At 42.7% G+C, this 27,101-nt stretch overlaps 4 protein-coding genes across 5 annotated transcripts; 2 read left to right on the top strand and 2 right to left on the bottom strand.

The window, feature by feature from the left end:
* Positions 1–1,419: 1,419 nt before the first annotated feature.
* On the top strand, positions 1,420–8,414 carry tnfaip8l2b (tumor necrosis factor, alpha-induced protein 8-like 2b). The gene is made up of 3 exons (XM_088306099.1): positions 1,420–1,765; positions 7,207–7,530; positions 7,614–8,414. The coding sequence occupies exons 2-3, from the start codon at positions 7,213–7,215 to the stop codon at positions 7,854–7,856; spliced, it is 561 nt and encodes a 186-aa protein (XP_088162225.1). The 5' UTR covers positions 1,420–1,765; positions 7,207–7,212; the 3' UTR covers positions 7,857–8,414.
* On the bottom strand, positions 1,928–11,583 carry lysmd1 (LysM, putative peptidoglycan-binding, domain containing 1). 2 transcript variants are annotated; one of them, XM_088306097.1, is made up of 4 exons: positions 10,251–11,583; positions 9,513–9,829; positions 9,050–9,255; positions 1,928–2,134 (listed from the first exon to the last, which is right to left on the bottom strand). In XM_088306097.1, the coding sequence occupies exons 1-3, from the start codon at positions 10,431–10,433 to the stop codon at positions 9,072–9,074; spliced, it is 684 nt and encodes a 227-aa protein (XP_088162223.1). In that variant the 5' UTR covers positions 10,434–11,583; the 3' UTR covers positions 1,928–2,134; positions 9,050–9,071. The 2 variants fall into 2 exon arrangements, with proteins under 2 accessions (XP_088162223.1, XP_088162224.1); XM_088306098.1 differs by lacking the exon at positions 1,928–2,134 and having other exon boundaries at positions 8,739–9,255.
* On the top strand, positions 10,775–15,481 carry scnm1 (sodium channel modifier 1). Its single transcript, XM_088306096.1, has 8 exons — positions 10,775–11,146; positions 11,314–11,384; positions 11,484–11,572; positions 11,657–11,751; positions 11,880–11,983; positions 12,058–12,155; positions 12,520–12,643; positions 12,715–15,481. The coding sequence occupies exons 1-8, from the start codon at positions 11,096–11,098 to the stop codon at positions 12,839–12,841; spliced, it is 759 nt and encodes a 252-aa protein (XP_088162222.1). The 5' UTR covers positions 10,775–11,095; the 3' UTR covers positions 12,842–15,481.
* tmod4 (tropomodulin 4 (muscle)) lies at positions 14,654–22,403 on the bottom strand. The gene is made up of 10 exons (XM_088306095.1): positions 22,275–22,403; positions 19,156–19,346; positions 18,735–18,891; positions 18,508–18,627; positions 16,666–16,758; positions 16,451–16,581; positions 16,072–16,179; positions 15,847–15,990; positions 15,542–15,686; positions 14,654–14,808 (listed from the first exon to the last, which is right to left on the bottom strand). The coding sequence occupies exons 2-10, from the start codon at positions 19,255–19,257 to the stop codon at positions 14,786–14,788; spliced, it is 1,023 nt and encodes a 340-aa protein (XP_088162221.1). The 5' UTR covers positions 19,258–19,346; positions 22,275–22,403; the 3' UTR covers positions 14,654–14,785.
* Positions 22,404–27,101: the final 4,698 nt, after the last annotated feature.

The raw sequence follows: 27,101 nt of genomic DNA, 5'->3' as shown, positions 1-27,101 counted from the left end.
GAGCAGAAGATTTGTAAACTCCGCATTTATTTATATTTTCTGGGGCAAGTAGCTCATGATTTCAGAAAGATTCCAGATGTGTCATCTTGTAGAGGAAGTTATGAGGCATAGCCGAGCGCTAAAGAATATAAATAACCCCGACTTGACTTCATTCGGGCTTCCTCCCGCGTTATAAAAACACAAATGTTCGGTTCGTGGAAGTCTCCAAATTGCCCTTAAACGTGAATGTGTGTGGTTGTCTCTCTATATACCGGCAAGTAGTTGTCATTATACTGCGGCTGATTGACAGATTGCGCAAATCTTTATCTGCGTCAGAAAGAAAGGTTTTACTTTGCAATTTTTTGGGACATTTTGGTAAATAAATTTTATATATCAATGAGTTAATACTCAAACGTGTATCGGACGGAAAAGAATTGCTATTTATTACAAAATAAAGCAAAACAAAATATGATAAATGAGAAGGAAATGAAATGCTTGTACTGTGTACTGTGTTTGGTGTGTTGGTGTGTCTTTAAGGGGCGTGGCCTAGTGGGTGATACCAAGAAAGCACCATAATTGCTCCATTTTTTGGTGAAACTAATAAAAAAAAAATTGCTCTCACCAAATATAAACAAAAACACTTTGAAAAAAATAAATGAATGAAACTGACTCAGTTTAATTATAGAAAAAAAGACCTTTATTCTTATATTTGTATTTTAATATCATAAATGATATTAAAGATTTTGATATTGTGTCTGTAAAGAAGAAGGAAGGTCAAACAGTTGTTTGAAAATTGTAGTTTTTTTTCCTTTCTTACACCATAATTAGTGACCTTTTTTTCTTTATCTGGCACTCAGCAAAAGATCCTTAAATAAAAAAAAAAACTAATACTAAAACTTAAAGACAAAGCATTTTTGACAAAATAAAACTACATTAAACTCAAAAACCTGATCAAACCAAAACCAAAATCTATCCCTCCATCCTTTACCTGATCCACATCTCCTCACGAGGGTCAAACTAAAATCAAATGAAAAATTATGACAACCCTGCAACACACGAGTGGCACAACGTTCACTCAAAATTTGGATCGTGACACACAAAAAAACAAAATCAGAGCAATGGCTTTTGACTGGAAAAAAACTCACAAGTTGGGGCACTTGTAAGTCAAAATGTTGTTGCACTTTTTGAGAAAAAAAAAAATAAAAATAAATAAATAAATTAAAAAAAAAAAAAAAGGATCAACGTTGCTCTCCCGACTGATACTCCACATGTCCGCATTTTGCTTTTTGGCCTTGGATAAAAAGCGAGCACGTGAACGCCGCACTGACAACCGCATTCCAGGCAAGGTGAACCCACACACACACACACACGCACACACACACAAAGACCTAAGCCGCTCCCCTTTCAGGCTTCTGCATCTCTGGCTTACATTCTTTGTGTTTTCACTTGTCAGGGCAAGCCGACTTTTACAACGTCAGCAGTCGGCGCGTTGATTGCGGGGACGCTGCAACTTTTACATGTCAATCTATGAGCAGCCAGTGAGCGAGCGAGACGCACACACACGCACTTGAGCACCGAGGGGTGTGTCAATGCACGTTGGGTTCCTCAAGGAAGTACAAGTCGTCAGTATCGCAAGGCGGAGTGCCGAGACGCCTGAGCCGCTGCTTTTTTTTTTTTTTGCAAACATGAAGCGTTGAGGTCAAGCCGGCCTTCTTCTTCTTCTTCTTCTTGTCGTCATCCCCAAACCGGACCACCCACCGCACGAGGGGGGACGCCGCCAACTCAGGTAAGCCAGCTCGGCGACATCCCGCCAGGCGAAACTCACGGCGCTGATTCACTAAAAACTGCTTTCCGCTTCCCGTGCCTGCTCGGGCACACTCGCACACGACTCCGACACGCGCTTGCACAACTCAAGACGACTCACTCCAACGACCCCCCCCCACCCGCCCCTCCCTTGCTTAGCTTATTGGGTCCGAGACGGTGAGAGACGAGGGCACAAACCAACTGTCAGCTGTCAGTTTCACTTCCCGTCAGAGGGGCGTGGTCGACGGGCCCGGCGGGCTTGAGCAACGTCCACTTGAGCAACGTCGCAATGTCCGCTTTGCACTTTCAACGCAACTTCAAGTCGGGTGGCTTTGAGGAAGCGGTTGAGCGTCTGGAAGAGGGAGAGAGAGAGAGGGTGGACTTTTTATACAAAGTAGTAGCAGGAGTAAAGTCGTCAAATAGTGCAGGGAAGAAAAAAAAATGTAAAAGAATTCTGCAGAACGTTGTGCTTGCATGCCGAGGGAAAATTAAATCAATAAATGATTCCAGTACGGCGTATTGCACATACAAGTTAAGTAACAATTATATTTCAAAATTTAAGTTTGAAAAACATATTCCAAAAGGTGAAATGAAAATGGATTGTGCTTCAAAGTTAAATACAACTGAACTGAAGCCAACAAAATGAGTGCAAAAAAAAAAAAAGTTTAAGCACGATTATGCTCAGATGGAACATTTAATTTAGTGAGTCGTCACAGGTGTCAAACGGAAGGTCAGCGGGCCAAATCCGGCCTTTCATATCATATAATACGGCTCACGAAGATTATCCAACACGAGACAGAAAACTGATGTGATGTGGGGCAGAAAACGGCTCTTTGCCATATTAAAAGGTTCCAACTCTGACGGCAAACTTAATGGTGGTGAGGCCCCCGTGCAAGCGGGATGATTCTCAAACTGTTTATTATAGCATTACTTAAGAAATTATTTATTTAATCTAATGGAAAAAAAGTATGAAGAGTAATCTAATTTATCATCTCACAATATACATCAAGAATTACACACAAAAATATGACATGATAAAATGGAAGCGACTACTGTGGCTTTCTGTAGGTTTAAAAAGCAGGATTGAATGGGATTAGTATTCAATAAAAAAAAAAATTAAATTAAATGCTGTACTTTTGTTTTTAATCTTTTTTCGTCAAATTTACACAATTGTGTGTCGCTATCTAGTGGTCAGCAGTGGAATGACACCCCAAAAGAGGTGGCAGAACAAAATAGTTATGAATGGTACAGAAAAAAAAAACAGGGAGGGACGGGAGAGCGATTTGGTGCAGGGTTTGCCGTATAATTAAACTGGGTTTTTATTATCGTAATATTTCTTTTTTTTTTAATTAATCATGGCATATAAATTAACAACTAATTTAGAGATATAATGAATAAAAATCCTAAACATATTCTATTTAAAAACATCTGAATTAATGAAAAAAAAAAAACATCTGAATGAATGTAACCAAAATTTATTTAAATGCTTTGTGGTCTAGATTAAAGAATTTTATTATTATTTTTTTAATTTTCTGAGGATTTTTTTGTTGTTCTTTGAGGTCATGTTCCTGTTGGTGTGGTTTGAGGAAGGAAACCTTCCAGTAGTTCTTTAAGTGAGGTTTGTAACGCTTCGGGGAGTGTTCTGGTTTGAAGAAGGCCATTCAAGGTAGGTTTCTCGAGTTTACTCCGAAAATAATTCTTGCGCGCGTAAATGAAAAAAAAGTGAGAGACGATGGCAGGACTCTGAAAAAAAGTTTCTTTGAGGAACGATTCTTGCGTTGAGGTGGTGTCTTGGTGGTCAGTCTGATCTGGGCAAGATTTCTCGTGGTTCTTGGAGGAAGCTTCTTATTTGGGGAGGATTTGAGAAGCGCTTCTCTGATTATTTCGTATTTGCAGAAAGCGAGTTGAGGCGCTTCTTCAAGGAACATTTCTCCATTTTCTTTGAGGTATAAAAGTTGGTCTTGGACAAAGGGTTCTATAGAATCTTCTTTGAGGAAGTTCCTCTTTCAGGATAGTTTTTATTTGGGTCTTGAATTTCTACTTTGATTAAGGAATGTATTATTTATCTGAAGAACGTGTTTAGATTTTTTTTTTTAATTATTGTCATTGGACAATGTAAAACCTTCTTTGCAGGTTTTGGTGTTTCAAGTGTTTTTTTTTGTTTTGTTTTTTTTGTTCTGGATGATTTGTTGTGGTTTGACTTTGAGGGGGGCGGGGTTCATTTCGCCGGGTTCTTCTTTGACAAAGGTTCTAACGTTTGTTCTTTGGGGAAGATATTTCTAGTAGTTCTTTTAAAATAAGTTTTTTTTTTCCAAAGGTCAAATGTTTGTTCTTTAAGTTTGAGGGTTTCTTATGTTTTTTTTTGGACGTTCTCTACTCGATCGTGTTTGAGGAATCTGAAAGTTCTTGATCGAGAAAGATTTCTATTTTTTATTTATTTATTTTTTTAAACCAAGGATTCTCGTGGTTCTTTGTGGATGGGTTCAAGAAGTACTTTGACCCAAATTGCTAACGGTTCTTTTTTTGCCAAAGTGTCTTATTTGAGGATTCCGAGTACCTCACCTCTGAAGAAAATGCTAATGATCTGCAGGTGGTCGTCCTCTTTAAGATAGATACGTTTGTTTTTTTGTTCACTGAGAAAAGTTGCTCTTTGACGAAGCTGCCAGAGACACGCTTACAATATTTGCTGTGTGTTCTGTAGCGCTGATGACATGCGCAGCCAACAGGCGTGGGCTTGCCTCAGCTATGTCACACTCGCCTCCACAACTTGCCAGCACAGGCAAGAAGCGGCTCACAACATTCTCCATTCTTCTACGAGTCCAGCCGAGAAAGGACGAGAAGGCTCCTGGAGATTCTGGACCAAGTTCAAGTCAGACGCTCAAGACCAGTTTGACAGTTGTCGCCCCGAATGATGAACTTTTTAAACAGCATTCATTGCTGAAGCGCCGTCATTCTGCTTTAGCGATAAACCGATTATCGGGGACGATATTTGGCATTTTGCCGATAATCGGCATGGGTCTTTTTAATAACTTTCAAGGCCGATAAATTAAAAGCTGGTTTATTTCGGTTGGCTGCAGCACAATTTTCTCTCGCTCTCGCTTCTGCGCTGGTGGCCCTGCCTGCAGAAGCGGATTGGCCCGCCGGCAGCACCATCTGATCGGTTCAAGTGTATCAGCCAATCAGCAGAAAGCTGCCTCTTTGCTTTTTCACCTCGAGTCACACGCACTGCAAAGATTTTGCCGAAATTTGAATAAACGTCAGTCTACTCCAACTCACAACTCAAAGAAAATGATTTGCCGTCACGAACTTGAAAGAGACGTTTGTTTTCATTGAACTATAAGACATGCAGCCGAGTCTGGGAGCCTGAGAACAGAGCCCAGTCGAGTCAAAGGCGATGCCAAGACTCCGATGGAACTTTTGGACTGCGCTTGTTGCTCAGGTTTGAGCGACTGTCTTGACGAAAACCACGACACGTTAACATCTGGATCAAGGGTGTCAAACTTCTTTTTGTCACACATCGGAGTTTTTTTTTTATTCTGACCAAGACAGCACATAAACGTATTTTGCGACGGTGTTCACTCGTTAGACCCGACAAAATCAAATTGAGGATGATGGTGTGTCATCGCACTGCGGGACACTTCAGGGATTAACCGCGTTCAGGACCAACGACCTCTCCTGGGTGTGTGTGTGTTGGATACAAAGTGTGCTTGACAATCCCAGCGGAGGCTAAAAGCCTCGACGGATCCACATTAGCGCTGTTTTTCCCATCAGGCCTCACAAGTCCGTATCACAAAACAAGCAAACAAAAAAAATGTGACACTGCCAGCCCACGAGCGAAATGGCGAAAAGTGATTCTTGATGGATCCACGATTATCTGCTGAGAAACTCTCGTCATATTTTTGTGGAAGTCTTTTTTGAAGGGAGTTGAAAAGCTTTGTTTTGATAAAAGTATTGCTTTGGTACCAGGGAACTATTTTAAAGTGTGTGGACGAGCTTCATTTAGGATCAAGTAGTACTTTGGCGCTCTGCGTTTTGTGGCATCCATAGGCAATTAGAACTTTCTGGGGTTGATTAATGGCAGGGTACGCGGGCAACACTTTTCTTCAAACGGGGGACCAAACCGCCAGGGTGTTGTAGTTCAAGGGGCGGAGCTAGACAGAGCAGTCTGCTGATTGGTGGAAATTGAGAATGGACAAAAATCAAAGTCTTGTTCTTCATTTTGGTTCGCTACGTGAACGCTCTCCGTTTTGTTGACTTGAGTATGACGTCACGTTGTGATGTCACGCCACGGGAATACATAAAACAAGTAACCCAATATTTTAATATTCAAATTGTGCAAATTATCACTAATGTCTTCAACTTTTTTTTTTTTTTTTTTTAATTCAGTTCAGTTGAATTTCATTTAAATAAATCTTGTGTTTAGTGTTAATGGGGCCCGATTAATCGGAAAAAATTAGTTCTTAAAAATCATCAAAAATTGTCTGATGCCTTATTTTATTTATTTATTTTTATACATATTTTTTATACGACTTCCCCACTGGAAAGAAATTGAGAAATATGCCCAATAAAAATTGACGACGCGATCTTGTTTGTTGTTGGTGCCACTCTTCCTGTCGTCGCGTTTCACTTGGCAAGCAGCAGTGAGAATGTTGCCTGTCCTCATGCCATCATTATGTTTGTCACATCTCAAAACCTCACCGAGTACAATGGCGTCTCTATTGACGAACAAACTTGCTTCGCATACAAGGAGGCAAAGTTAAAAAAAATAAATACAAATAAAAAGTCCCGACTGAACCGGACTGGACCGTCGCGTCGGGATGCGCAAGTTGTCACCGTGGCAGAATCGTGACCCACTTTTTAGTTGATGACAAAAAGTCATTTGGAAAGCCGAGCACCCACCAGCAGCTTCAACTCAGAATTATTTCCCATCTGATATTTGTACTTTTTTTTTTCAACTTTGTTCCAAAATGGTTGTAATTTGCATTTTAAAAATATTTTTTTTCCCCTTCTTTTAAAGTACAGTCGACAAACTGAAATGTTGTATGTAGAGCCGGGCACGTGACCCTTTTTTGCCGGTCAGTCCCCCGCCCTTCCGACCTCGACCCGCTGACCTTATTCCTAAAAATTGTCGGCCCCCGCCCCCCCTAAAAAAAGCATCTTGTGCATGACGCCGTCGCGGGAGAGATGCTAACGGCGTAGATCTATTTAAAGTTCCTAGTTTGGGGCGTAACACTACCAGAAGGGGGGCGGCAATACCACAATCCCGATAATATTCATGAGCTGGCAAATTTACTATTGAAATCCGCTTACGGAATTTCCCCTCTGTGATATTTGGACACCGTCATTTTTTGTTCAATACCCGCCCACAATCCTCCATCAGTTGAGCTTCACTGTTCTAATCCGGAATCCTCATGTCATTTCCAGACAACCATGGACCACTTCAGCTCCAGGGACACGGCCTTGAGGGTCCAGAAGAAGATCCTGAGCAGCATGGCCACCAAGACCTCCGTCCAGATGTTCATCGACGACACCACCAGCGAGATCCTGGATGAGCTCTACCGCGTCTCCAAGGAGTACTCGGGCAACAAGACCGAAGCCCACAAGGTGGTCAAAGACCTGATCAAGATCGCCGTCAAGATCGGTCTCCTGTTTCGCAACAACCGCTTCAGCACCGAGGAGCTGCTACTGGCTCAGGACTTCAAAAAGAAGCTGCACCAGGGCGCCATGACCGCCATCAGTTTTTACGAGGTACGCGCTTGCAATCGCTTTGCGTGAAAGGGGCTTTTAACGTTAACGTGGCTCAAACAAGATTGGCGTGTGGTGTCCGGCAGGTGGACTTCACCTTTGACAAGACGGTGATGTCGGAGCTCCTGACGGGCTGCAGGGACCTCCTGCTGAAGCTGGTCAACAGCCACCTGACGCCAAAGTCGCACGGGCGCATCAACCACGTCTTCAACCATTACGCCGACCCCGAGCTGCTCACCCGCCTCTATCAACCCGACGGGCCCTTCCGGGACAACCTGGCGCGCATCTGCAAGGGACTCAACAAGCTGGTGGAGGACGGGACAATATGACACCCCCCCCCCTCCTCCCCCTTAGGACCGCACTGACACTCCACACTCGACACTGGCCTGCTGCTAAGAGTGCAAACGTAAGGAGGGAGGCGCCTGCCACACGCTCCACTGGGGAACAAAACTGCTGGAGATGGATTTTGTTGTTTTGTTTTTTTTCTTTCTTTTGGAGTGAGTTGTTGTCAAGACAACAGGTCAGATCAGAACAAAGTGCTTCACACTGTTTTAAAAAAATGATTACTTAATGTTTCCATGGAACGAGGACGAGGAGGCGATTTACTGATGCGATGCTGCCCTCTGGTGGTCAGAACGTTGCTTTCAGCAAAGGGGAAAATAAAGCATCCGGAAATCATCACCAAAAAAAAAAAAAAACCCACCAATATTAATATTAATAATGATAATGATGAATAATAAAATAAGGTCCGACTGTGACGGCAACGCTGTGTGGGCTCTGCATTTAGTTCATTAAATTTATTGATATCATTTGGGAGAAGATTTGAACAAAATATGTGGATATAAACAATAATAAAAAAAAATAATAAAAACTCTATTAACACAGAAGCATGTGCATTATTGAATGATAATCTTCAATTAATAAACAAGTATGTAATGTGTAATGAATGAAATGAGTTAAAAGTGCTAATGCTGTCGAAAATAAATATTTATGAATTAAAAAATAAACAAAATTAATATATGAATTTGTTAAAATTTTAAAAATATATACGTACTAAGTCAAATGTATTAAAGTAATACATAAAAATCCCACTAATACAATTATTGTCAAATACTTGCTAAATCAGATGCTAAATTAGGTAAAGTTTGAGAATGATTACAATTAAATCTAAAACGCTCGCCGATGTGAGTAAACAAAACTATTGCCTGCTGTGCACTTTGCAAACATCAAACGTTTAATAAACTTTACAAAAGACAAAATGATCAAACGCCTTCCACTCAACACGATTACATGCATTAATCACAACGTCATACTCACGCGTGTCTTGCAACAAAAAGCTTCATTCACTTGTTGGAATAAATAAGTTAATAAGCGGACAACAATATTGCCCGTTGTCTCGTGGCGGAAGCGCGTCTCATGACCGCCGCCGACATGTGACATGTCACACGCAGGCCATCTGCACCGCATCATATGGATGAAAAAGTGTTCCCAAAAAATAAAAAAAAGGGATTTCAGAGCATACCCAGGTTCTGTGTCCCACAACTTCACAGCGCAAACATGTCGTCCTCTCGCTCCCTCAGCTTCATCGTCAGCTTGGTGGTGGCGGGCGGCACCGCCACGGTCGATGCCGCCGCCGCCGCCGCCGACGACGGACAGTGACGCCTTCCCGAAGGCGACCGTGGACGCTCGCTCAGCCTGCTGGAGCAAATCGCCTCCAGGTTGGCTAACCTGACGGAGAGAAAAGCAACCAATCAAAACTTTGGGCTTTTAGTGATTTGGGATTGTGCCACTTTGAGAAGTTGTTCACATTAAACAACAGACGGACAGACAGACAGAATTTTACACAAACTGGAAAGAGACAGAATATACATTTATATTTTAAACATTAATATATTGCAACATAAGACAAAGTTCAAACATCCAGTGGAAAAAAAATAGTCCAAAAATTGGACAATTTTTGTCGTTTTTTTCTCATGTTCTTTCACCTTTTCTCTGCGTCCTGCCATCTCCTGGCGGCCGCCCGCTTGGACTCGCTGATAACTCCGTCCAATCGGCTGAAAAAATCCGCCGCTGTCAACTCTTCGGCGGTCCGAGGTGGGCTCGCCATCCGGCCCTTATCGGCCCGGAAAACCTTGCCGCCCGAACGCGCATCTCGGTCATCATCATCATCCTCCTCCTCATCGTCAGCATCCGTTCCGCCAGCCTGAGCCTCCGAGTGCGATGGCGCAGGGATGGACAAGGTCCTCTTCAGAAAAATGGAGTCGTTGGTGTACAAACGATTGACTCGTTTGATTTGCTCCATCTGAAAGATAACGGCGCTTGGTGGAATAAAGCAACTGAAGAGACTCAGCAACTGGGTCTCAACTGCATACATCTTATTATGGGTTTGTTCCAGGAGATTGGTTAACAAGCAATCAATAAATTGTGTCACAGGCGTATCGCAAAAATATATCAAAATATCATCTGCGATTAATTTGAACGTGATAGTTTGAACCTGGCTAGTGGAATTAAATACACTTTGTCATTGTACTTAGTCGATTTTCAAGCGTCTGTATTTATTTTTTCTCATGACTTTTAACGTTTGCTCCCCACGTTTCATATCAGGTTTTCCTCCTTGTCAAAATGGTCTCACTTTTCAACATAGGAGCAAAGTCAAAAGAGCAATATTTGTCGATATAAATCCAACATTGCAGACAAGGCAGAAAGTATTGTCGACTACTTACAGTCACTCCATATTTGAGGGCGAGGCCTTGGAGAGTTTCGCCGGGCTGGATGCAATGTTCGATGTGTCTCCGTCGGACCGGGGACAGATTGGACCGGACCAGGCTGCCGTAGGACCTGCTGCTCCGGCCGCCGCGCAACAGGCCGCTCCCACCGGCGTCCGCGGGCTCGTTCCCCGCGGACATGACGGCGAGGCAAGGAAGGAAGGAAGGAATAAGCCGGATCGTGTCAACTTTCGCAGTATCGTACAATCGCAAACATGGCTGCTTTGGAAGGACCGACGCGATTTTTCGGTTTTGAGATAGCTTTTGTTTTGTGTTAAACAAATACAAGTATTGACTCGGCGCTCCGCGAAAAAGACAGACGTAACTTCCCTGAAATCACTAAATGCAAAGTCGAGTCAACATTAGAAAGAAGAGAAGAATTAAAATAGAGACCCGAAGGGCGAAAAGTTCTAGTGGGAGAAGGCAAGAGTTGCGCTTTCCGCCGTCTCCTGCTCGCTGCCATATGTTGCCATGGCTGCCTTGTGAGTGACAGCTCCCATGATGCTTCGCGCATGATGCCTTCACGGACGCACGTTACACTTTGTGATAAATTAGCCAAGTACAGCGTTACAATATAGTCCAACATTTTCAAACACAAAACTCTAAAATGGACGAATCAATGTTATTTAACTCATAAATAAAGAGATACATCTGGAAGTTACCCACGTCACTTGAAAGCTGAAAACCTAAATTTACTATGACTCTGAACGCCACAGAACTTGTATGCTAGACCACTAGCTAGTTTGCTAACGTGTAACTAAACTACTACTTTAACATCATAGAGCATATCTGCATCAATAAACATGTCTTTCAAACGGGAAGGTAACGACAAGAGTCAACTAAATAGCCTCAAGGTGTGTGTCGACATTAAACCGCGTGTTATTATCAACCGATACATTGTGCAAAGTAAGCTAATTGCTAGCATAGGTGACGCTCCAATTGACTGCAAACACACTCTCACAAATAATTAATCTGAACATTACATACAGTTAAGTACGTTTGCTGTTTTGTTTGCTTGCAGAAACGTCGCGTCGCAGACCTCTTGTCAAACTATATACCAGAAGACGAAGCGGCACTTCTAAGCAATGGAAGGTAACATGTCAACACTGACCACAATGTGACTGTCTGAAGCCTTTCTCGTTCACGTCATCACCACCCAATAGCCACAATAAAGTTGTTGTTCTTGCTCAGGTACACTTGTCTCGTGTGCCACTACCGCCCTGTATTTGACACCGTCGACATGCTGACAGTCCACAGGAACGGGAAAAGGCATCTACAAGGTGAGCTGAATGCACATTTGCATTGGAACTGGAACACAAAAGCTTGTCATTAGTGTAAAAATATTGATTTGTGTATATGTTTAGGTTTAAAGGCATTCTATGGTAAAAAGGCCCAACTGAAGCACGAAATAACCAAAAGGAGACAAGAAAACTTGATTGAAACTGAAGAACAGCTGCAGGTGGGGGTGACCTTTCCTTGTTTAAAGCAGAGTATCCCCAACTTTTAACTACTTGTACATAGTGACTTCTTTTATAGAACGCATTTCATACACATAACATACAAATGAGCTTTTATTGTATTCCTCAGGATGGATCCACTTCAGTAGCTCCTTTATTGGCACAAACAAGGAAGCTGACCCATCACGCGTTGCTGAGGACGGCCCCATATAACAGCTGTCATCGAAGAACCAGGCATGCCACATGCATGTTTGATGGCGTCTCACAAATACCCCCAAAAATGAATTCAACTTTTTTTTTTTAAACAGCAAAACTGTGAAAGGGCCAGAAAGCAGCCCAAGTCCACTTGAGCATGTGGCGCCAGCTTGTGGAGCTGTGAAGTCAGACGATGCTCTGAGCATGCCAGGTAATGTTGATTCCAGTGATTTATTTGAGTTTATACACACGTCTTGAGAAAAAAAAATGTTCACAGAGAAGTTTGCGAATCAACATCTTAATTTGAGGAAGAACTTTTTAACTTTGTGGAGCTTTTTTTTGCAGATTAATCCCAGGGAACTGGAGATTTTGTTTTTTATTAAACAAAAATATGAAAATACAATTAATGAACTTAATTGACAATTAGTCCGAGACAATATGTAATGGACAATCATAAAAAAAATAGTATTAAGGAAAAAAAGTCAATCATCAGAATGGAATCTGTTTTTTGTCAGAAAAAAAAATGTTGGCCAAGCTTGAGATGATTGTGAACGCCTTGACTTGGTTGCATGCAGGCAGTGAGCAGTCACATTCGTCCAACACCACAGGAGGGCGTCCCTCGTCTGCGACGGCAGCACCTGCTGAGCCCATGTCGGCCGAGAGGAGACGTGAGATGGAGCATTATCTCAAACTGAAAAGGTACGCCCCCACCTTCGACTTCCAATCTCCATGTTTTCACACGCACGCTCAGTACGTTATCTTTCCCGAAGCGACGGATGGCTGCAGGACCCGAGCGGCCGCTGGGTGAAAGACGGCGATGTGGAGTTTGACTCCGACGAGGACGAGCCGCCCATGCTCGCAACTGAGCCTTCAGGGGACGCCCGTGAGCAGCTATGAGGTTCCCTTTCTAAAACTTTGAGATGCACACTTCCTGCACGCTCAGATGTGACGTTGCCCCCCCCCCTCCAGTGCACCCCCACATAGAGTGGGCCTGATCCCCGTTCGGCTTAAGTGTAAACCTGCAGTGAACGAGCTGGTCGGGTGCTAATTTGGGGCGTGATTCCACCCGTTAGCGTCGTGCTCAGTAACGTGGCATTGAATTAGAGAAGCACGCGAAGGTCAGGGGAGCTAAGTGGGGGGCGGGGTCACTTCTCAATGCCGCTAATGCGTCGAAAGCGCCACGCGTCCAGGAGGAGACTTTCAAAACGTCCACTTGTCAACTACGCCGTCGGGCTTTTTCTTGAGTCGTTACAATTGAGTTGATTTGTCTGGAAGATTTAAAAAAAAAAAAATTTTTGTAGTCTGTGTTGCTATGGTAGCAAATTTTCTGACCTCTTCTAGATGTTGTTTCTCAACCACACAATTGGCGAGTTCAATTTCAGCCAAGAAGCAGGCAACATGAGCCTTCCATTTATTTATTGCAAAAGAAGCGATTGATCTACGTTGGAAATTTTCAACACGAGGAATGCGCTCCTTTGCCGTAAATATTTTTGCAGAGTTGGCCTTGGCTCACCTGCATAACTCTACATGAAGGGTCAGAAGGGCTTGTGACAAGCGACAGAGAGCAGCCGAGATGTAATGATAACAATATTCAATTGAATTTACAAGGCAGTAGTGTTTACAAGAAAATCTACAAATCTTGACGACTTCATTTTGTTGCGTGTCTGTTTAAAAATGTTGATTCATTATCGGTTCTGTTTACTTACACTAGCTCACAAAAGTGAGTACAACCCTCTTTTTTAATTACTAAATATATATTTTTTCCCAATTTTATCAATTTTTTTTCATGAGTAATTGTTGTAAATAATAAAGTAAAATTACATTAAATTTACTGCCTCCCCTTCATAAAATCAGAACATTGAATTTTTTGGCCTCACCTCAAACAATATAACAAAAAACATGACTGAGTTATTTTTGATGGCAAAATAATTGACAGAGGCCTTACTGCATCAAGTTGGATGTCAATGTTTTTTTTGTTTTTTTTAAAAATTTCTTTATATTTCTTTTTGTGACATCTTGATCACAAAGCACACTTTCTGCCACCTCCTCTAAAAAAAATTTTTTTTTTTAAAAACCCTCCTCTATGACTACCTGATGAAAATCATGCATGGCGAATATACATTACACAAATATAAATGTCCACAACAAAAGTGAACTGTGGTATCAGGAGTCATTTAGCAAATGACAGATGGGAACTTTGAGAAGGTCAAATCGTGGTCACAATGGAACTCTGCTGCCTTCACTTTAAGAAGAAGGAAGATGAAAAACATGACGGGCGAGGAAGAGAAGGGAATGCCGGCCATGTTGTGGAAATCCTGCGAGGTTAGCAGCTGTTAGAACCCATAAAGCGCTGAGGGCGCAAACCTCCATGTGGAACGCCGTAACTGAAGCCCGGCCGTCCGGATCCGTTTCACTTTTCGGCCCAGGGGGGTAAAAATAGCTCAGGTGCTTGTGGGAAGTGCGGGGATCAGAAGCGACTTAAAGGAGATTTGCATGATTAAAATGAAACCTTAGAATGTTGTCAGCAGACCACGCGCCCGAGGTGAGGAAATCACGGAATTAGGGGGTGGGCAAATAAGGCCTTCAAATAAAATCTGCTTTTAGTCCCATTTTGATTGATTGATTTTCAGATTCATTATTTTTGCCGCATTCCGGTTGTCCCCCCCCCCCAAAAAAAAAATCCAATAAAAGTTGTACGAATGTTTACAAAGAGGATTTGAATAAATATTTTATTGAAAGTATTTACAGACGCTCCTCCCCCCATAAATGAGATGAATCATCATGTCAAATGTCCTAAAAAGAAAGATGCTCTGCGTGACAAGTTCTTCTACCTTTTCATCTTCATCTCAGCCTCTGCTGCCGAACTAAACAAACAAAAAAAAAACGTGTCAAACGCACACGCTGAAACTAAATGGGTCCGAACTTTTTGAATCATTCATTCCTTCAGTTTTGGATTGGCAATGGCAAATAAATAAATTTAAAAAAAAAATCTTTATCCTCTGTGAAAATCGACTATTCTTTTTCTTGCGCGTAGTTTCTCGGATTTATTGTCTTATACTTCCCCCTGGTGGCCAAAACGCGCACACATGGAGGATGATGCACAAATTGTTTAATTATTTGATTGCTATTTAAAGATGTTTGTATAAAGTATGATATTATAGAGTGATATTTTTCTTATTAAAAAAAAATGTTTAGTTCACTGGAGAAAGTTGACTTGTAATCTGAGTGTTTGGAGTTACAAGCGTGGTCGTAGTATAAATTAAATTTGTAAGTCAAAGCACTACTGGAGGACTGAATACTCGATTGAGTCATACAATTTAGGTCAAATGGTTTTCACGGATTTAACACTTGGGAATTTTTTTTGTTTTGTGTGTTTTCTACCAGATGACATTATTTCATCATGTTTTCGAAAAGACAGCAATTTCATGTAAATATTTTGCTTTTCTGTAAAAGGCATTCAATGGTTAAAAAAAAAAAAAAAAACTGCCACGAGAAGCTAAGAAAGTCGTAAACTCAAACAAGGCCTGTGACGTTTTTGTTTTTCGATTTTTTTTTTGCAAAATGTCAAGAAGAAATAAAAGCGATGGCTTTCCTTACGCATGTCGTTGTTTCGTGTGATGGCCATGGCGGCGCGGGCGCGCGGGCCCTGCTGCGTGAAATGGTAGCCGAACTTGAGCATGCTGGAGTTGTTCTCCAGCATGGCGGCGATCTCCATCTCTACCGAGTCGCCGAGCGTCTGGCGCTGTGAGGGAGGAGGGGGGGGGAGGGGCAACTTGTAAACACAAATACGCTCGCCAAAGAAATTCTAACTTCTATTTACTGAAGCTTTTATTTCCACCTGGGAACAATTTAGAAACGGTTCTGAAACGATTCCAATGCGCTGCCTCGTGAGTGCGTCTGACCTGATTGTCGATCTTGAGCTCCACCAGCGTGGCGTTACTCGCCATGGCCTTGATGACGGCCCTCATGCCGTCGGAGGTGATGAAGTTGGACTCGATGTTAAGACTCTGCAGGCTGGTGTTCTCCTGCAGCATCTCCGCGCATGCCTGACCCGTAAAACACAAACAGCTTGACACGAGCGCATATTCCTCCCCGTCGCCGATGTTGCCAAACGCCACCGCACTCACGTAGGCCACGGGGTCGTTGCTACGAGTGGCGGCGATGCTCAGAACCTCCACGTGAGAGTTTCCCTTCATGGCCTCGAAGATTTCCTTCAGTGTCGGTATGGGAATGTCCTGAAAACGTGAGGCCGAGGCGGGAGTGAATCAAACGATGCGTCGCGAGGTGGTTTCTGACGTCCGCATCAGTTTCGTGGCTGTTTAGAATTCAGGGGTGTGCAAACTTTTCCATTGGCGGGCCAGATTAAAACGTTTAACGGGCCGCAGTTTGCCCACCCCTGGTTTAGATTCTCAATCATCCAGGGTTGAATCGAGACAACCGGCCATCCCGCCTATCGAGAATGTCCTGACTCGACTTTCAACCGAAATATTGGCCGTCGGTCCTCACCTTGATGTTGTTAAAGTTGACTTCGGTCAGGCTGCTGTCGTTGTTGTGGATCCTCTCCAGGGTCTCCTCCACGTTGGTGGGGTTGGGCGGCTCGTCAGGGAAGATCTTGAAGGGATCTTCTTTCACCACGCCTCAATCGCACACGGGAGACATCCGTTAATAATCTCCAGCGCGGAACGGCGATCTCACTTCCCGCTCCGTCCGCGACTACGTACTGTTGATGCCCTCCGTGTTGGCGATGGTTCCGGTGGTGCCCAAAGCGTCGTAGTACTGCTTGTTGCTCATCAGCGTGTACATGCCCAAGATGGCTGCAGGGGTGAGAAAACATTTCCGAGTGTGGTGGAAGACAAGGAAGTGGAAAAGATTTTGTGGCAAGTTAAGACCATTGGCGCGGTCCAAGTGGAGCAAATTTGTGAACAAAACGAGCGGAGTCGGGTGTGGCCTTTGTTGTTGTTGATACTCGGTTGGCGTTGAGAGCAAATGGTTTTGTTGGTACGAGCTGACTTCAGACGAGTCAGTCTGATATTTGACCGCGTGTAAGCGAGACCTCGACGGCGAGAAAGATCTTGAAATTTAGCACCGAGCATCACAAACGTTCTATTCTGGTGCTTCTTGACCTCAGCCAGGCCTTCGCAAGGCGACCGTGGAATTCTCGTTCAGATGCTTGAACTCCGGTCAGGCGCAGGATTCGTTTTTGTCCTCTAACTGGGCATGCTGGGCGGCCCTCAGGGGTCTGTTCTGTGCCCACTGATTTTTTATTTTTTTTTAACCAGGTTATGTGAGTTCAGAATCAGATTGTGGAACAAAAAAACAAAAACAATTGTACATTCCTGATGAAGCAGTTGCAGTGCATAAACAACTACCGTAAATATTCGTTCAATGATTGACAGGAAACAATTCTCGGAGTCCATTTTGAGCAACCCGTTATAACTTAATTTGTTTAAAATTTTGTCAACAAGTGAGACATTAGATATATTTTTCGTCGAGTATTGATTTACATTCGAATGTCGATTTATTGTTGCTTAAAATTACAAGTTGAGAGCTGAATCTTGCTGTGACCAGCAGGGGGAAGCACTGTGTCTCCTGCTGTAATCTGCCCCCCACCAAAGTGTGTCATACACCAACTGCCGTGACAACGCCCCCCCCCCCCCCCCACCCTCTGTGACCCCATCAGGGAAAGGCAGGCCAATGAGACAGCTGCCTGCTTAGCCATAAACACCCGCTGTGGGCCTGACACTAACCCCGCTAGCTTTTACGGCTCCAGCTAGCCTAGCAGGGGAGCGGCGACTGACGCGAATATCGTAAATAAAACGCCTAATTACATTGCTGATCCGCAGTTTCCCCGCTCTCTTTTTTTTTTTTGCTCCAAGCTTTTCATCCCCGGCCGGCACGCTGGCCAAAAAAGCCCAACAAAAGGCTGACGGAAGCTAACCCAACTTTAATCCTCATCTGGACCCGGTCCAGATCCGAGTCCACGGGCAGCCAGCGAGGGGCCAGGCTCTTTGGGTCCGCTCGTCTGTCTGTCCTCATGCTTCGGACGTTTCGAATCAAGAATTGGTCTTTAACTTTTACGACTTTTTACAGACCCATCAAATCCAAATCTATGCGACGATGTCCTCCAGTTTTTTTAATAGCTGCCCCCCCCCCAAAAAAAAATACTTGGCTCATCAATCCAGAACATGTGTTTAAACAATTAACAAGCTTAAATCTAAAATATATTCTCCACGGGCCTTCTTGGGCTTATTCTGTCAACGGCCGTGTGTTTTATAAAGATATCCAATCTTCGTCCCGCAGAAGCCGCTCCACCCAACCAGCCCGGCGCGTTTTATTTTTGAGCTGCTGACTTCGGGGAATCGGATCCTGTCGCATGTCTGCCGTGGCCGATGGGACGTCCCAGCGCCGACTTATATGTGGGTCAGCCCAGTAAATGTGGTGGCATACTGAGGGTTAAAAAAAAAACGGAACACGGCTGCACGGCAGGATGCTCGTACGGACGAGCGCCGTTGTCACCGCCCGTTTGCCGTCAATTTCAGCGAACCCAAAAACAAACATCTCACCTGCGATGTCGCACATTTCGGCATCGGTGGCGTTTTTGAGCGCCTCCTCCAACTCCGGCTCTAAGATGACCTGCTCGTGCGCGGGAATCTCGGCTGCCTTTTTCGCCACGAAGGCTTTTCCTGGAGGCGCACGGATAGAGAGCACGGTCGACACAGATGCAAGGGCTGTTTGTCAAAATTGGTGACACGAACAACCGGGGTCTGCTCCTGGATAAAGTGTGAAGCACCTTTCTTCTCCCCCGTGAACGGCACCAGTTCCTCCCGGTCCGGGTGCTCCATGGCCTCCTTCTCCAGGTGCTGCATCAGAGCGTCACGGTCAAACGGTCCTGTTGGGTTTTTCTTGGTCTGGTCACGCTGCCGCATACCAGCTGGCAGCAATGCATTCTGGGAGGTCATGTTTATGTGACAAGAAAGCACAAGTGGGACCAAGTCTGGAGTCTTAACCTTCACGTTTCAGGCAAGTCCGGGATTTACCGGAGGCAGAATTCAAGCCAGTCAACTCGAGTCGAGTCATAATTTGGGTTTAGCGAGTCACGAGTGATAGCTAGCTAGCTAGCATGCTATTCCTACACACCAACGATGCCACAATTTACTGAACAGAACAGCTCGGTGGTCATGTGACTGTCTGGAATGACACGCCCCTCCTACCTCGGGGTCCATCTCCTGCAGTTCATAATCCAGCTGGTCCAGTTCTTCGGGACTCAGGCCCTTGAGGATGGCGTCCTCATCGATGTCCCTGGGGTCCGACATGACTCACTTGTTGGGGAGGTGAGGGCGGTGGGGGGGGCGCACACTCACATGCACTCGCTCCGGTACGGGTGGGCCGAGGTGGTGGCGTTCTGTGAGAGAAAAAAAGAAGGTGGGAAGAATTAAAAAAAAAAGGGGGGGTGCGTGTGACCCTGGAGAACATCCTTTTCCCCCGCCATACTCCAATAAAGTGTAATTGCACCTCCACTCCACTAGTTGGCAGTGGCGCTCTCCTTGTTCATTGTGCCCAGCGAGTATTAATTCTACGGTGTCAGTTTGTTTTGCAACAAATATTATTTAGAGTTGCGGCGGAGAGTGGGTGGGAGGGGGAATTTTTTCTTCTTGCTAGGGTGGGCGGTGTAACAGAAAATAATTGAGAAGCACTGCTTTACACAATTACCTGCTTTGATCAACTAAGAATAAAATAATATTCTTACTTTTCAGCACATGAATAAGCAACATTGATTTGTAACAGTTTTACAGTTTCATTAATTTTGTGAGAAGAGTCAGAAATATCTGCCATTGTGTTGATTGAAATTGCGCTATTAAAAAAAAGCGTTATTAAACACGGCATAGAAAAAGACACTGAACACATCACATGACGTCACAGAGTCAGCGAGCGAGGCCAAGCGATGACTGAAGCGAGAAATCGAATGAGGTGCGAGTAACTGGAAACCTTTTAGCCGCAGCTCGTAGCCGCTAAGAATAGCCGGGAGGCTGCGCACCCTCATTTATCATCCGCGCACCCTCATTTGTCATCCACGTACCCTCGCAAATGCCTCACAAATGCCAGTTTGGAAACCGTTCGCTGGGAGAAGCATGAGCGGTGGAAAAAAAAAACAACAAAAAAAGAGTGAGGATGTTTCGCTTGTGCGACTCTTGAACGCTTTTACGGGGGAAATGTGGATGTTGAAAAATCTGCATCCAGAAAGGGCAAAATAAAGCAGGGTTTGAAAATTGAAAAAAAAATGGGTCCATTTTTACATTTATTTATTTACACATTATCGCATAAGACAAAAATTGTGATGTTCAAACAGTCAATGCCGCAAAAATATTTTTTTCAATTTTTCTCACAATTTTTCTCTCTTTTGTAAAATCAAACAAATGTTAAAGGACTAACGATTGTAAAACGGTGAAATATCTTGATCGTTGTGTGCATCAAGGGACCAAAAAATGTATTTTTAGTCATGATTTATTACTCAATTAGCCGATTAATATAAATACCAAAAAAAACGTAACGTTGAGCTGCAACGCGTCACGACTCGCTCACCAATCAGTCGAGGCAGCGCCGACCAATCGCGTTGATTGCTCCATCGATTGCTTTGGCCTAGAAGCCGCGAGTGACGCAATGTGCAACTCAAGGTTCATTTCTGCAGCCGAAAAAGGCGACATTGAATGTTTGGATGCTAATAAAATACGGGAGGGATTTCCTTGCATTAACAAACAGCCAACGTCATTTTGACAGTTGACGGCGCGGCACGCTTGCCTTCTTCCGGTTGCTGCGGCTCTTAGCGCCCAAGTGTAACATTCCAAATCAAGCCGGGCTTAATTTTAGCATGACAAGTCAGCTACTTGCAGCCGCGTCGAGCCTCAGCGCCTTCGGTTGCCCGTCCGCACACACACACACTTTCACAAAACGCACACACACAAAGTGTCACACAGCCAAGAGGAAAAAAAAAAAAAACTTCAACTCCAATCTCCAAAACAATTCGTTCAATTCCAAAAACTTCATTGAATTGACATCCTCCCAAATATCTTTAATTTCAAATTCAGAAGTATGTTCATGTACCTTTTTTTTTTTTTATTTCCAAATACTTTCATCCTTAACACACATCCCAAAAATCGCCATCATCTCCTTCCAAATCTGAACAAATTTTTTAAGCGCCTTTATTTTCTATTTCCGAAGTCTTTCATGTCTTCTCAAAAAACTTCAAACTACTAAAACCTTCATTTTGATAGTCTAGAGCCGAAAAAAGTATAGTTTTGCGATGAATTGCGATATTTTTTATGCCAATGCCAAGTATCGATAACTTTGATACCATGTGGCGCTCTGTGATTGGAGGATTTTTATTTTTTTTTTTTCAGCAGTCTAGTCAGGAAGTTACTAGAACTGATGTTCAATCGTAACACGTGAATAAATGTCAAATGGCACGTAAGGGAAAACTATCGCAATAAGTATCGGACAAAAGTGTATCGTCCCAGTCCTAATAGCTACCCAAGTCATATTTTGATGTTTATGAAAAAAATAGAAAAAAGCAATCTTTAGCTAAATATCTTCCAAAGACATTGACCATTTAAACATCACCTTCAACTTTCATAAACCTTCACCTTTAATCATCAACAATTTACGAAATCCTGCATCTTCTACTTCCTAAAAACGTTCAAATACCTCCGTCTTCCATTCCCCACATCCTCAACCTCAAAAACCAAAACAAAACAAAAAAGTCCTATTTCAGAAACTTTTTTCTTTTCGATTTATTTAACTTGTAAAACGGCGCCGTCTACAGCCTCAACTGCAAGAACATCCACTTGCAAATAAGTGCATCTTCTTCAACTTCTGAAATCAAAACCCCCGCGACATCTTCCAGGAAACTTCATTGTTCAAAAATGTTCATCTGGAACCTCTAAAAATATCTCAAATCTTCTACTCCCGACGTTCGTCTGCCAAAAACGTCAACTTCCGATGATGTTCATCTGCAGCCTTCAAAGTCCTCCATGTTTTATTTTCAAAATCATCAACTTCCAAATAGATTCCATTTTCCAAACCTCCATCTTTTACTCCCAAGTCCTTCATGTTCCCTTTTGGAAAACTTCCAACCTCCAAATTCTTTCATCTTTCTCCTCCAAATATGTTGGACTTCCAAAACTGTTGTTGTTTACCTTCCTAGTTTTGCCTTCCTGATTTATCTTCACTTTTATTGCCATCTAAAATTGCGCCAAATTCCGTATTGCTGAGCGGGAACAAGCGGCATTGAGAAATAAAAAAAATAAAAAAAAAGTTCAACATGGATCTGACCTACCTCAAGTCGCAGCGTCCGAGCCTCCACTGAGACAGAACTCCACCCACTCGACCACCCCTTACCATCCGAAAAAACCCACCTCTCTCGTGACGTCAGCGCTGTATTATGGGGAGACAGCGAGAAAGAGAGAGAGGAGCTTGGTCGAGAAACACAACTGAAAAGTGGAGTTTGCTGGTTGAGGAACACTGACACCTAGTGGCTGAAACGAGTACGTACAAAGACGTGAGTCCAGCCCGACATGCTCGGGAATAGAACCCCCACGTTCATATTTTCAGATTTTTTGACACCATTTCGGATAGAAAAGTATTAAACCCCCGCCGCCTTGCTGACCTGCTGTCTTGCGGATTTTATTTGAGCAGTTTAGAACAAATCTTCGGTTGTTGTAAATGTCATCTCTTCCAGGTGTAATTCTAGTCTTGACCATTAGATGGAGACACAACACTTACTTTGAGACAACGTAGATTTGAAAGGAAACGAAACCAGAAGGTCCGTCAATACGGCTGCGATTTTTTTTTGCTGAAAACATAGATTTATATTTAATATACTATCTAAAATATAATCATATTTAAGGTCATTCACTCTAATGCTGTTTTTAAACTTTAGAAAGCGACAGCAGTAGATAATGTACATCTCATGGCAACATTATTGTTGTATATTACGAGATGATACATTTGTTAATTTTGAAAAATAATCATTAAATTATTGTTTATGGTTCCGAAAACACAGAGGGATCGATACACCGTCCCACTACTGGCTCACAATAGATTACGTGTTTTTAATTGTGATTGTATTATTGGTGTGTTTATTTTTAATTTTTTTTATGAAGCGCCAAAATCTATGCTCTTAAAAAAATAACACGTTTTTCAAAATGTTATTTCTATATTATTGCTGTGGGGGTCTTTGATGTAAGACGTGCAATGGATGGGGGATTCCGATTACTTTATGTTGAAGTGAAGGGACGACGAGCTTCATTTAGAGAGTCCATCGCCCTGTCTAATACAAAACTAGTGCTTTGGCGCCATATTAGTGCCCAGGAAATAAGCTAAAGTGAGCGGTGGAGCTTCATTTACACTCTGTCTAATAAAAAAGTAGTGCTTTGGCGCTGTATCGATGCCAATGAACCAGTGAGGTGAGGGGCTTCTATTAGACGTCTTTTTTCCCCCCTCTCTTTTATTTTTTTAGAGCTAAGTAGTCATAATATTGCAACTTCTCTCAAAGTTTGCAGCTCACTTGCGGCCTAAATGAGGACGAACCCGCGTGGAAAATTCAATCGGTAGACGTATGAAAGGTGTTTATGTTTACGTCCAGCAGGTGGCGCCACAACGGCAGTCGTTCGCTCGCGTTACGTGCGTCTGTTGAGACAAACGCTTCTGTTTCGACTAGCCGAGCTCCTCCATACCTTCCTGTTGTTATTCTTTTGTTGTCATTCCAATTATAAAACGCACCTGTGACAGACATGATGAGAACACACCTGACGACGCACAAACACACACAAACTCTTCTTCTCACGCTTTTTTGCTGTCTTCTTCTGTGGACATCCTCACATTTTTTTTTTTTGTGTTGTCCTTTTTGTGTCCCAGAAGACATTTTGTCTTTTTTTTGTAATTCACATCAACTATCTCACTTTTTTGTTTCCCAGATTGACATTCTCAATTTTTTTTTTTGTCCAGAATTGACTGGCTGTGAAAATCATTTTTTTTTAATTTGGGTCTTTTTTTTTTCTTTTTTTTTTTTGTCAACTTTTTTTTTGTGCACCTGACATCAAGATTATCTTATACTTTTTTGTTTCCGACATTGACATTCTCATTTTTTGTGCCAATTTTTTGTTGACGTTCCCTCACTTCCTTTTTTTTTTGTTTTTTGTCCAATAGACACTGTCATTTTTTGGGGGGTCTTTTTTGTGTCTCACGTTGACATTTTAATCACTTGAGCTTTTTTGTTTGTCTTGTGTATACTTTTGAGCTCATCATCCTTTTTTTGTCTTTTGGTTTACATCTACACATTTTTTGTTGTCTCTTAATTTGTCGCATTGCGTCCCTTTCAGACATTCTGCCCCCCCAAACCTTTGATTAAGAGACTGAACTTTTAGGACTGACAGTGCATTTATGTTTTTTTTTGTATTTGTGTGTGTGTGTGTGTGTGTGGCACAGTAAAATTCCCACACTAAGCGTGTGTTGTTGCGTCTCCCATGAGCAACTTTCCCCTTCATCTTGTTCGTGGCCTAATCGTGACCTACTTCTTGCGACGACGTCACGAAGCAAACGCGGCAAAGACGTTTGACATTCTGTGAGCATCGAACACACCTGACAACATTTTGCACATCCTTACCAAACACACTCACGTTTCGGGACGTTCTCAAATTGTTTTTTCGTGTCCCACATTTTCAAAATTAACATTTGAACAACTTTTGTCTCACATTAACATTCTTTTTTTTTTTTGGGCCGCCTATCGATGTTCTTGGATTTTTTTCTTTTTTGGGAATTTTGCCCTCGTTCAACCTTCACATGATCTCATTTTTAATTCTGTTGTGTTATAAAACCGCCATATATTATGTAACCGTGAACATCGCGCGCATCCTCACCTACAACAATAACAAACGCACGGCTCTTTTGTTCGCTTCATCCTCTCGATGAGATCAGCATTGTGATGAAACTTGAAGATCATTTTGGACATTCTATGGCCAACACCCAAACAAACAGATATTATGGATATTATATAAGTCACATTCTTAGTCATTTTGATTCCCAAATTGATCTTACTTTTTTTTTTTTGGGGTGACCTATGATGAAATTTTCTACCTTTTTGCAGTCCCAAATCTTAAAATACTTTTTTGTCCCACTGTTTGCGCTGTTACAGATGATAATAATAATAATTTAAATAATCACATCTTATGAAAAAAAAAATGTCCAATGCTTTCCTATTTTTTTTACTTCCCTCATCCTTTTAATTTTTTTATTTTTTATTTATGTAAACCATCAACATTCTCACATTCTTACATCTGTTTTCATTAATATCCACAAACCTAGCTACCGTATTTTCTGGACTATAAGCCGCTACTTTTTTCCTCGATTTTGAACCATGCGGCTAATACAACGGTGCAGCTTTTCTGTGGGTTTTTCTTTCACCCGTAGGGGGCGCTCTAGAGTTCCGAAAATACGCTAAATAAATCTCGTTTTTTATTTATTTATTTATTTATTTACTTTCTCTCTTTTTTTTTTGCTGCGGCTTATAGTCCGCAAAGTACAGTATTGTTTATTTTATTTTCAGAAAGTGTGTGAACATTATGAAACAGGTCAGGAGCAGAGTTGAGTATTTCCCTGTGCATGACCTTTATTCAGGAAATTTCCGCTTCTCCTTTCATTTTTTTTTTTTATAATGTGACATTCAGAAAGATTGTTTACAAATGACATTAATTGCTTCATGTTGGCTCGCAACAGAACAAGAACATTCTGTTCACAAACCAGAACGTGACTCACGACGCGGTGACATGAAATGTCAGCCTTCAGGTCGTTGACCTCCGCCAAGGCGCCACAGTGTGGCTCACAAAAGGGCACACAGAAATTAGCGTGCTCAAATTGTCACAAAAAGAGGATTCTCGTACTCCTAATCGGCAAGCTTCGGGCGCAAGTAGTGATCAGATTCCTCGTCAAAGTCGTTGCGAGGATCAGCGAGTTTGAGAGAGTGCGAGCCTGTGGAAGAATTTTAACTTGTTTCAACTTTCTCTTCCTGTCGAGGAAATTCCAGGTCATCTCAGCGCATGACTACACCGTTCAGTCAACTGCGACACAAAATGACACGCCAGAAATAATGACAAAACAACTCAAAACAAAACACACCACAAAAGAGCAACAAAATTATGACTCGATGCCACGGGAAGCAAGACAACAAAAATGACATCAAATGTTATAGGACAGAACCGTTCAAAAAAATAAAAACACAAAACAAAACATCACAACACAATGTGACGCAAAACACCACAAATCCAGAAATCACAACAGCGCACAAGCAAAAAAATAAATAAATTGCAACAACAATACGCAAACAATGGCAAGAGGACACTACGCAATGCAAAACAACTCAAAAGCCACACAGAATAAGAGAAAATAAAAAAATGGAAAATAAAACACAAAACAAAACAACAAAAAGCACAACACAAAATAACACAAAACCCTTTTTTTTTTTTTTAAATCAACATTATCACTTTCATTGCAATGAATTCATTCAGCTTGTCAAGCCCTGAATCATTGCCCCCCCCCCCCCCCGCCAAGCCACCCACCACGCCTGATTGGCCTCCCATGACGATAGTCGTGTTCCTTTCCAGCTTGCCAAGGAAGCCACTCAACCCCCCCCCCCCCCCCCGCCAACCCCCCCAGCTCCGAGGTCACCAAAACACAAACGTGAGTGCACGCAAACATGCCTTGCTGTTACACATTCGGCCGCCAGGGGTCACCCTAAACGCGCTACATTTTAGGAAGGACGAATCTTTGCAATGTTGCTCATTTGTTCTCTGTTCCGGTGGGTGTGTGCGTGTATGGGGGGGGGGGGGCGTGTGTGTGTTCGTGTGTTTTTTGGGAGAGAGAAAGTGAGAACTAAAGTGTTTGGATGTGTTTATGACAGAATGCGTTTGCTTTTGTGTGCGTATATTTTGTATATTTCCGGTGAGTGTGTGTGGGAGACGTGTTTTGAATGTGGCTATGCGCGTGCGTGCATTTTAGGAAATGTGTGTGTTTTACTGTGTTTAAGTCAGTGTGTGCAAAAGCATTTTTTACGATGACTGTGTCTGTGAAGGGGTGTGTGCGCGTGCGTGCGTGTGCGTGTGGGGGTGTG

This window comes from Idiotropiscis lumnitzeri, chromosome 10 (genome assembly GCF_059441095.1).
Source record: "Idiotropiscis lumnitzeri isolate Australia: NSW breed Sydney's pygmy pipehorse chromosome 10, RoL_Ilum_1.0, whole genome shotgun sequence".
Classification (NCBI taxonomy): domain Eukaryota; kingdom Metazoa; phylum Chordata; class Actinopteri; order Syngnathiformes; family Syngnathidae; genus Idiotropiscis; species Idiotropiscis lumnitzeri.
This window is presented reverse-complemented; position numbering and strand designations above follow the sequence as displayed.

Coding starts and splice junctions, on each gene's coding strand:
- tnfaip8l2b (XM_088306099.1), top strand. CDS start 7,213: ATGGACCACTTCAGCTCCAGGGACACGGCCTTGAGGGTCCAGAAGAAG. Junction 7,531..7,613: donor CCGCCATCAGTTTTTACGAG/GTACGCGCTTGC, acceptor GGTGTCCGGCAG/GTGGACTTCACCTTTGACAA.
- lysmd1 (XM_088306097.1), bottom strand. CDS start 10,433: ATGTCCGCGGGGAACGAGCCCGCGGACGCCGGTGGGAGCGGCCTGTTG. Junction 9,830..10,250: donor CCCTCAAATATGGAGTGACT/GTAAGTAGTCGA, acceptor GTTATCTTTCAG/ATGGAGCAAATCAAACGAGT. Junction 9,256..9,512: donor TGGCAGGACGCAGAGAAAAG/GTGAAAGAACAT, acceptor TCTCTCCGTCAG/GTTAGCCAACCTGGAGGCGA.
- scnm1 (XM_088306096.1), top strand. CDS start 11,096: ATGTCTTTCAAACGGGAAGGTAACGACAAGAGTCAACTAAATAGCCTC. Junction 11,573..11,656: donor CGGGAAAAGGCATCTACAAG/GTGAGCTGAATG, acceptor GTATATGTTTAG/GTTTAAAGGCATTCTATGGT. Junction 11,752..11,879: donor AAACTGAAGAACAGCTGCAG/GTGGGGGTGACC, acceptor TGTATTCCTCAG/GATGGATCCACTTCAGTAGC.
- tmod4 (XM_088306095.1), bottom strand. CDS start 19,257: ATGTCGGACCCCAGGGACATCGATGAGGACGCCATCCTCAAGGGCCTG. Junction 16,582..16,665: donor CAACACGGAGGGCATCAACA/GTACGTAGTCGC, acceptor TGTGCGATTGAG/GCGTGGTGAAAGAAGATCCC. Junction 15,991..16,071: donor GCAACGACCCCGTGGCCTAC/GTGAGTGCGGTG, acceptor TTTACGGGTCAG/GCATGCGCGGAGATGCTGCA.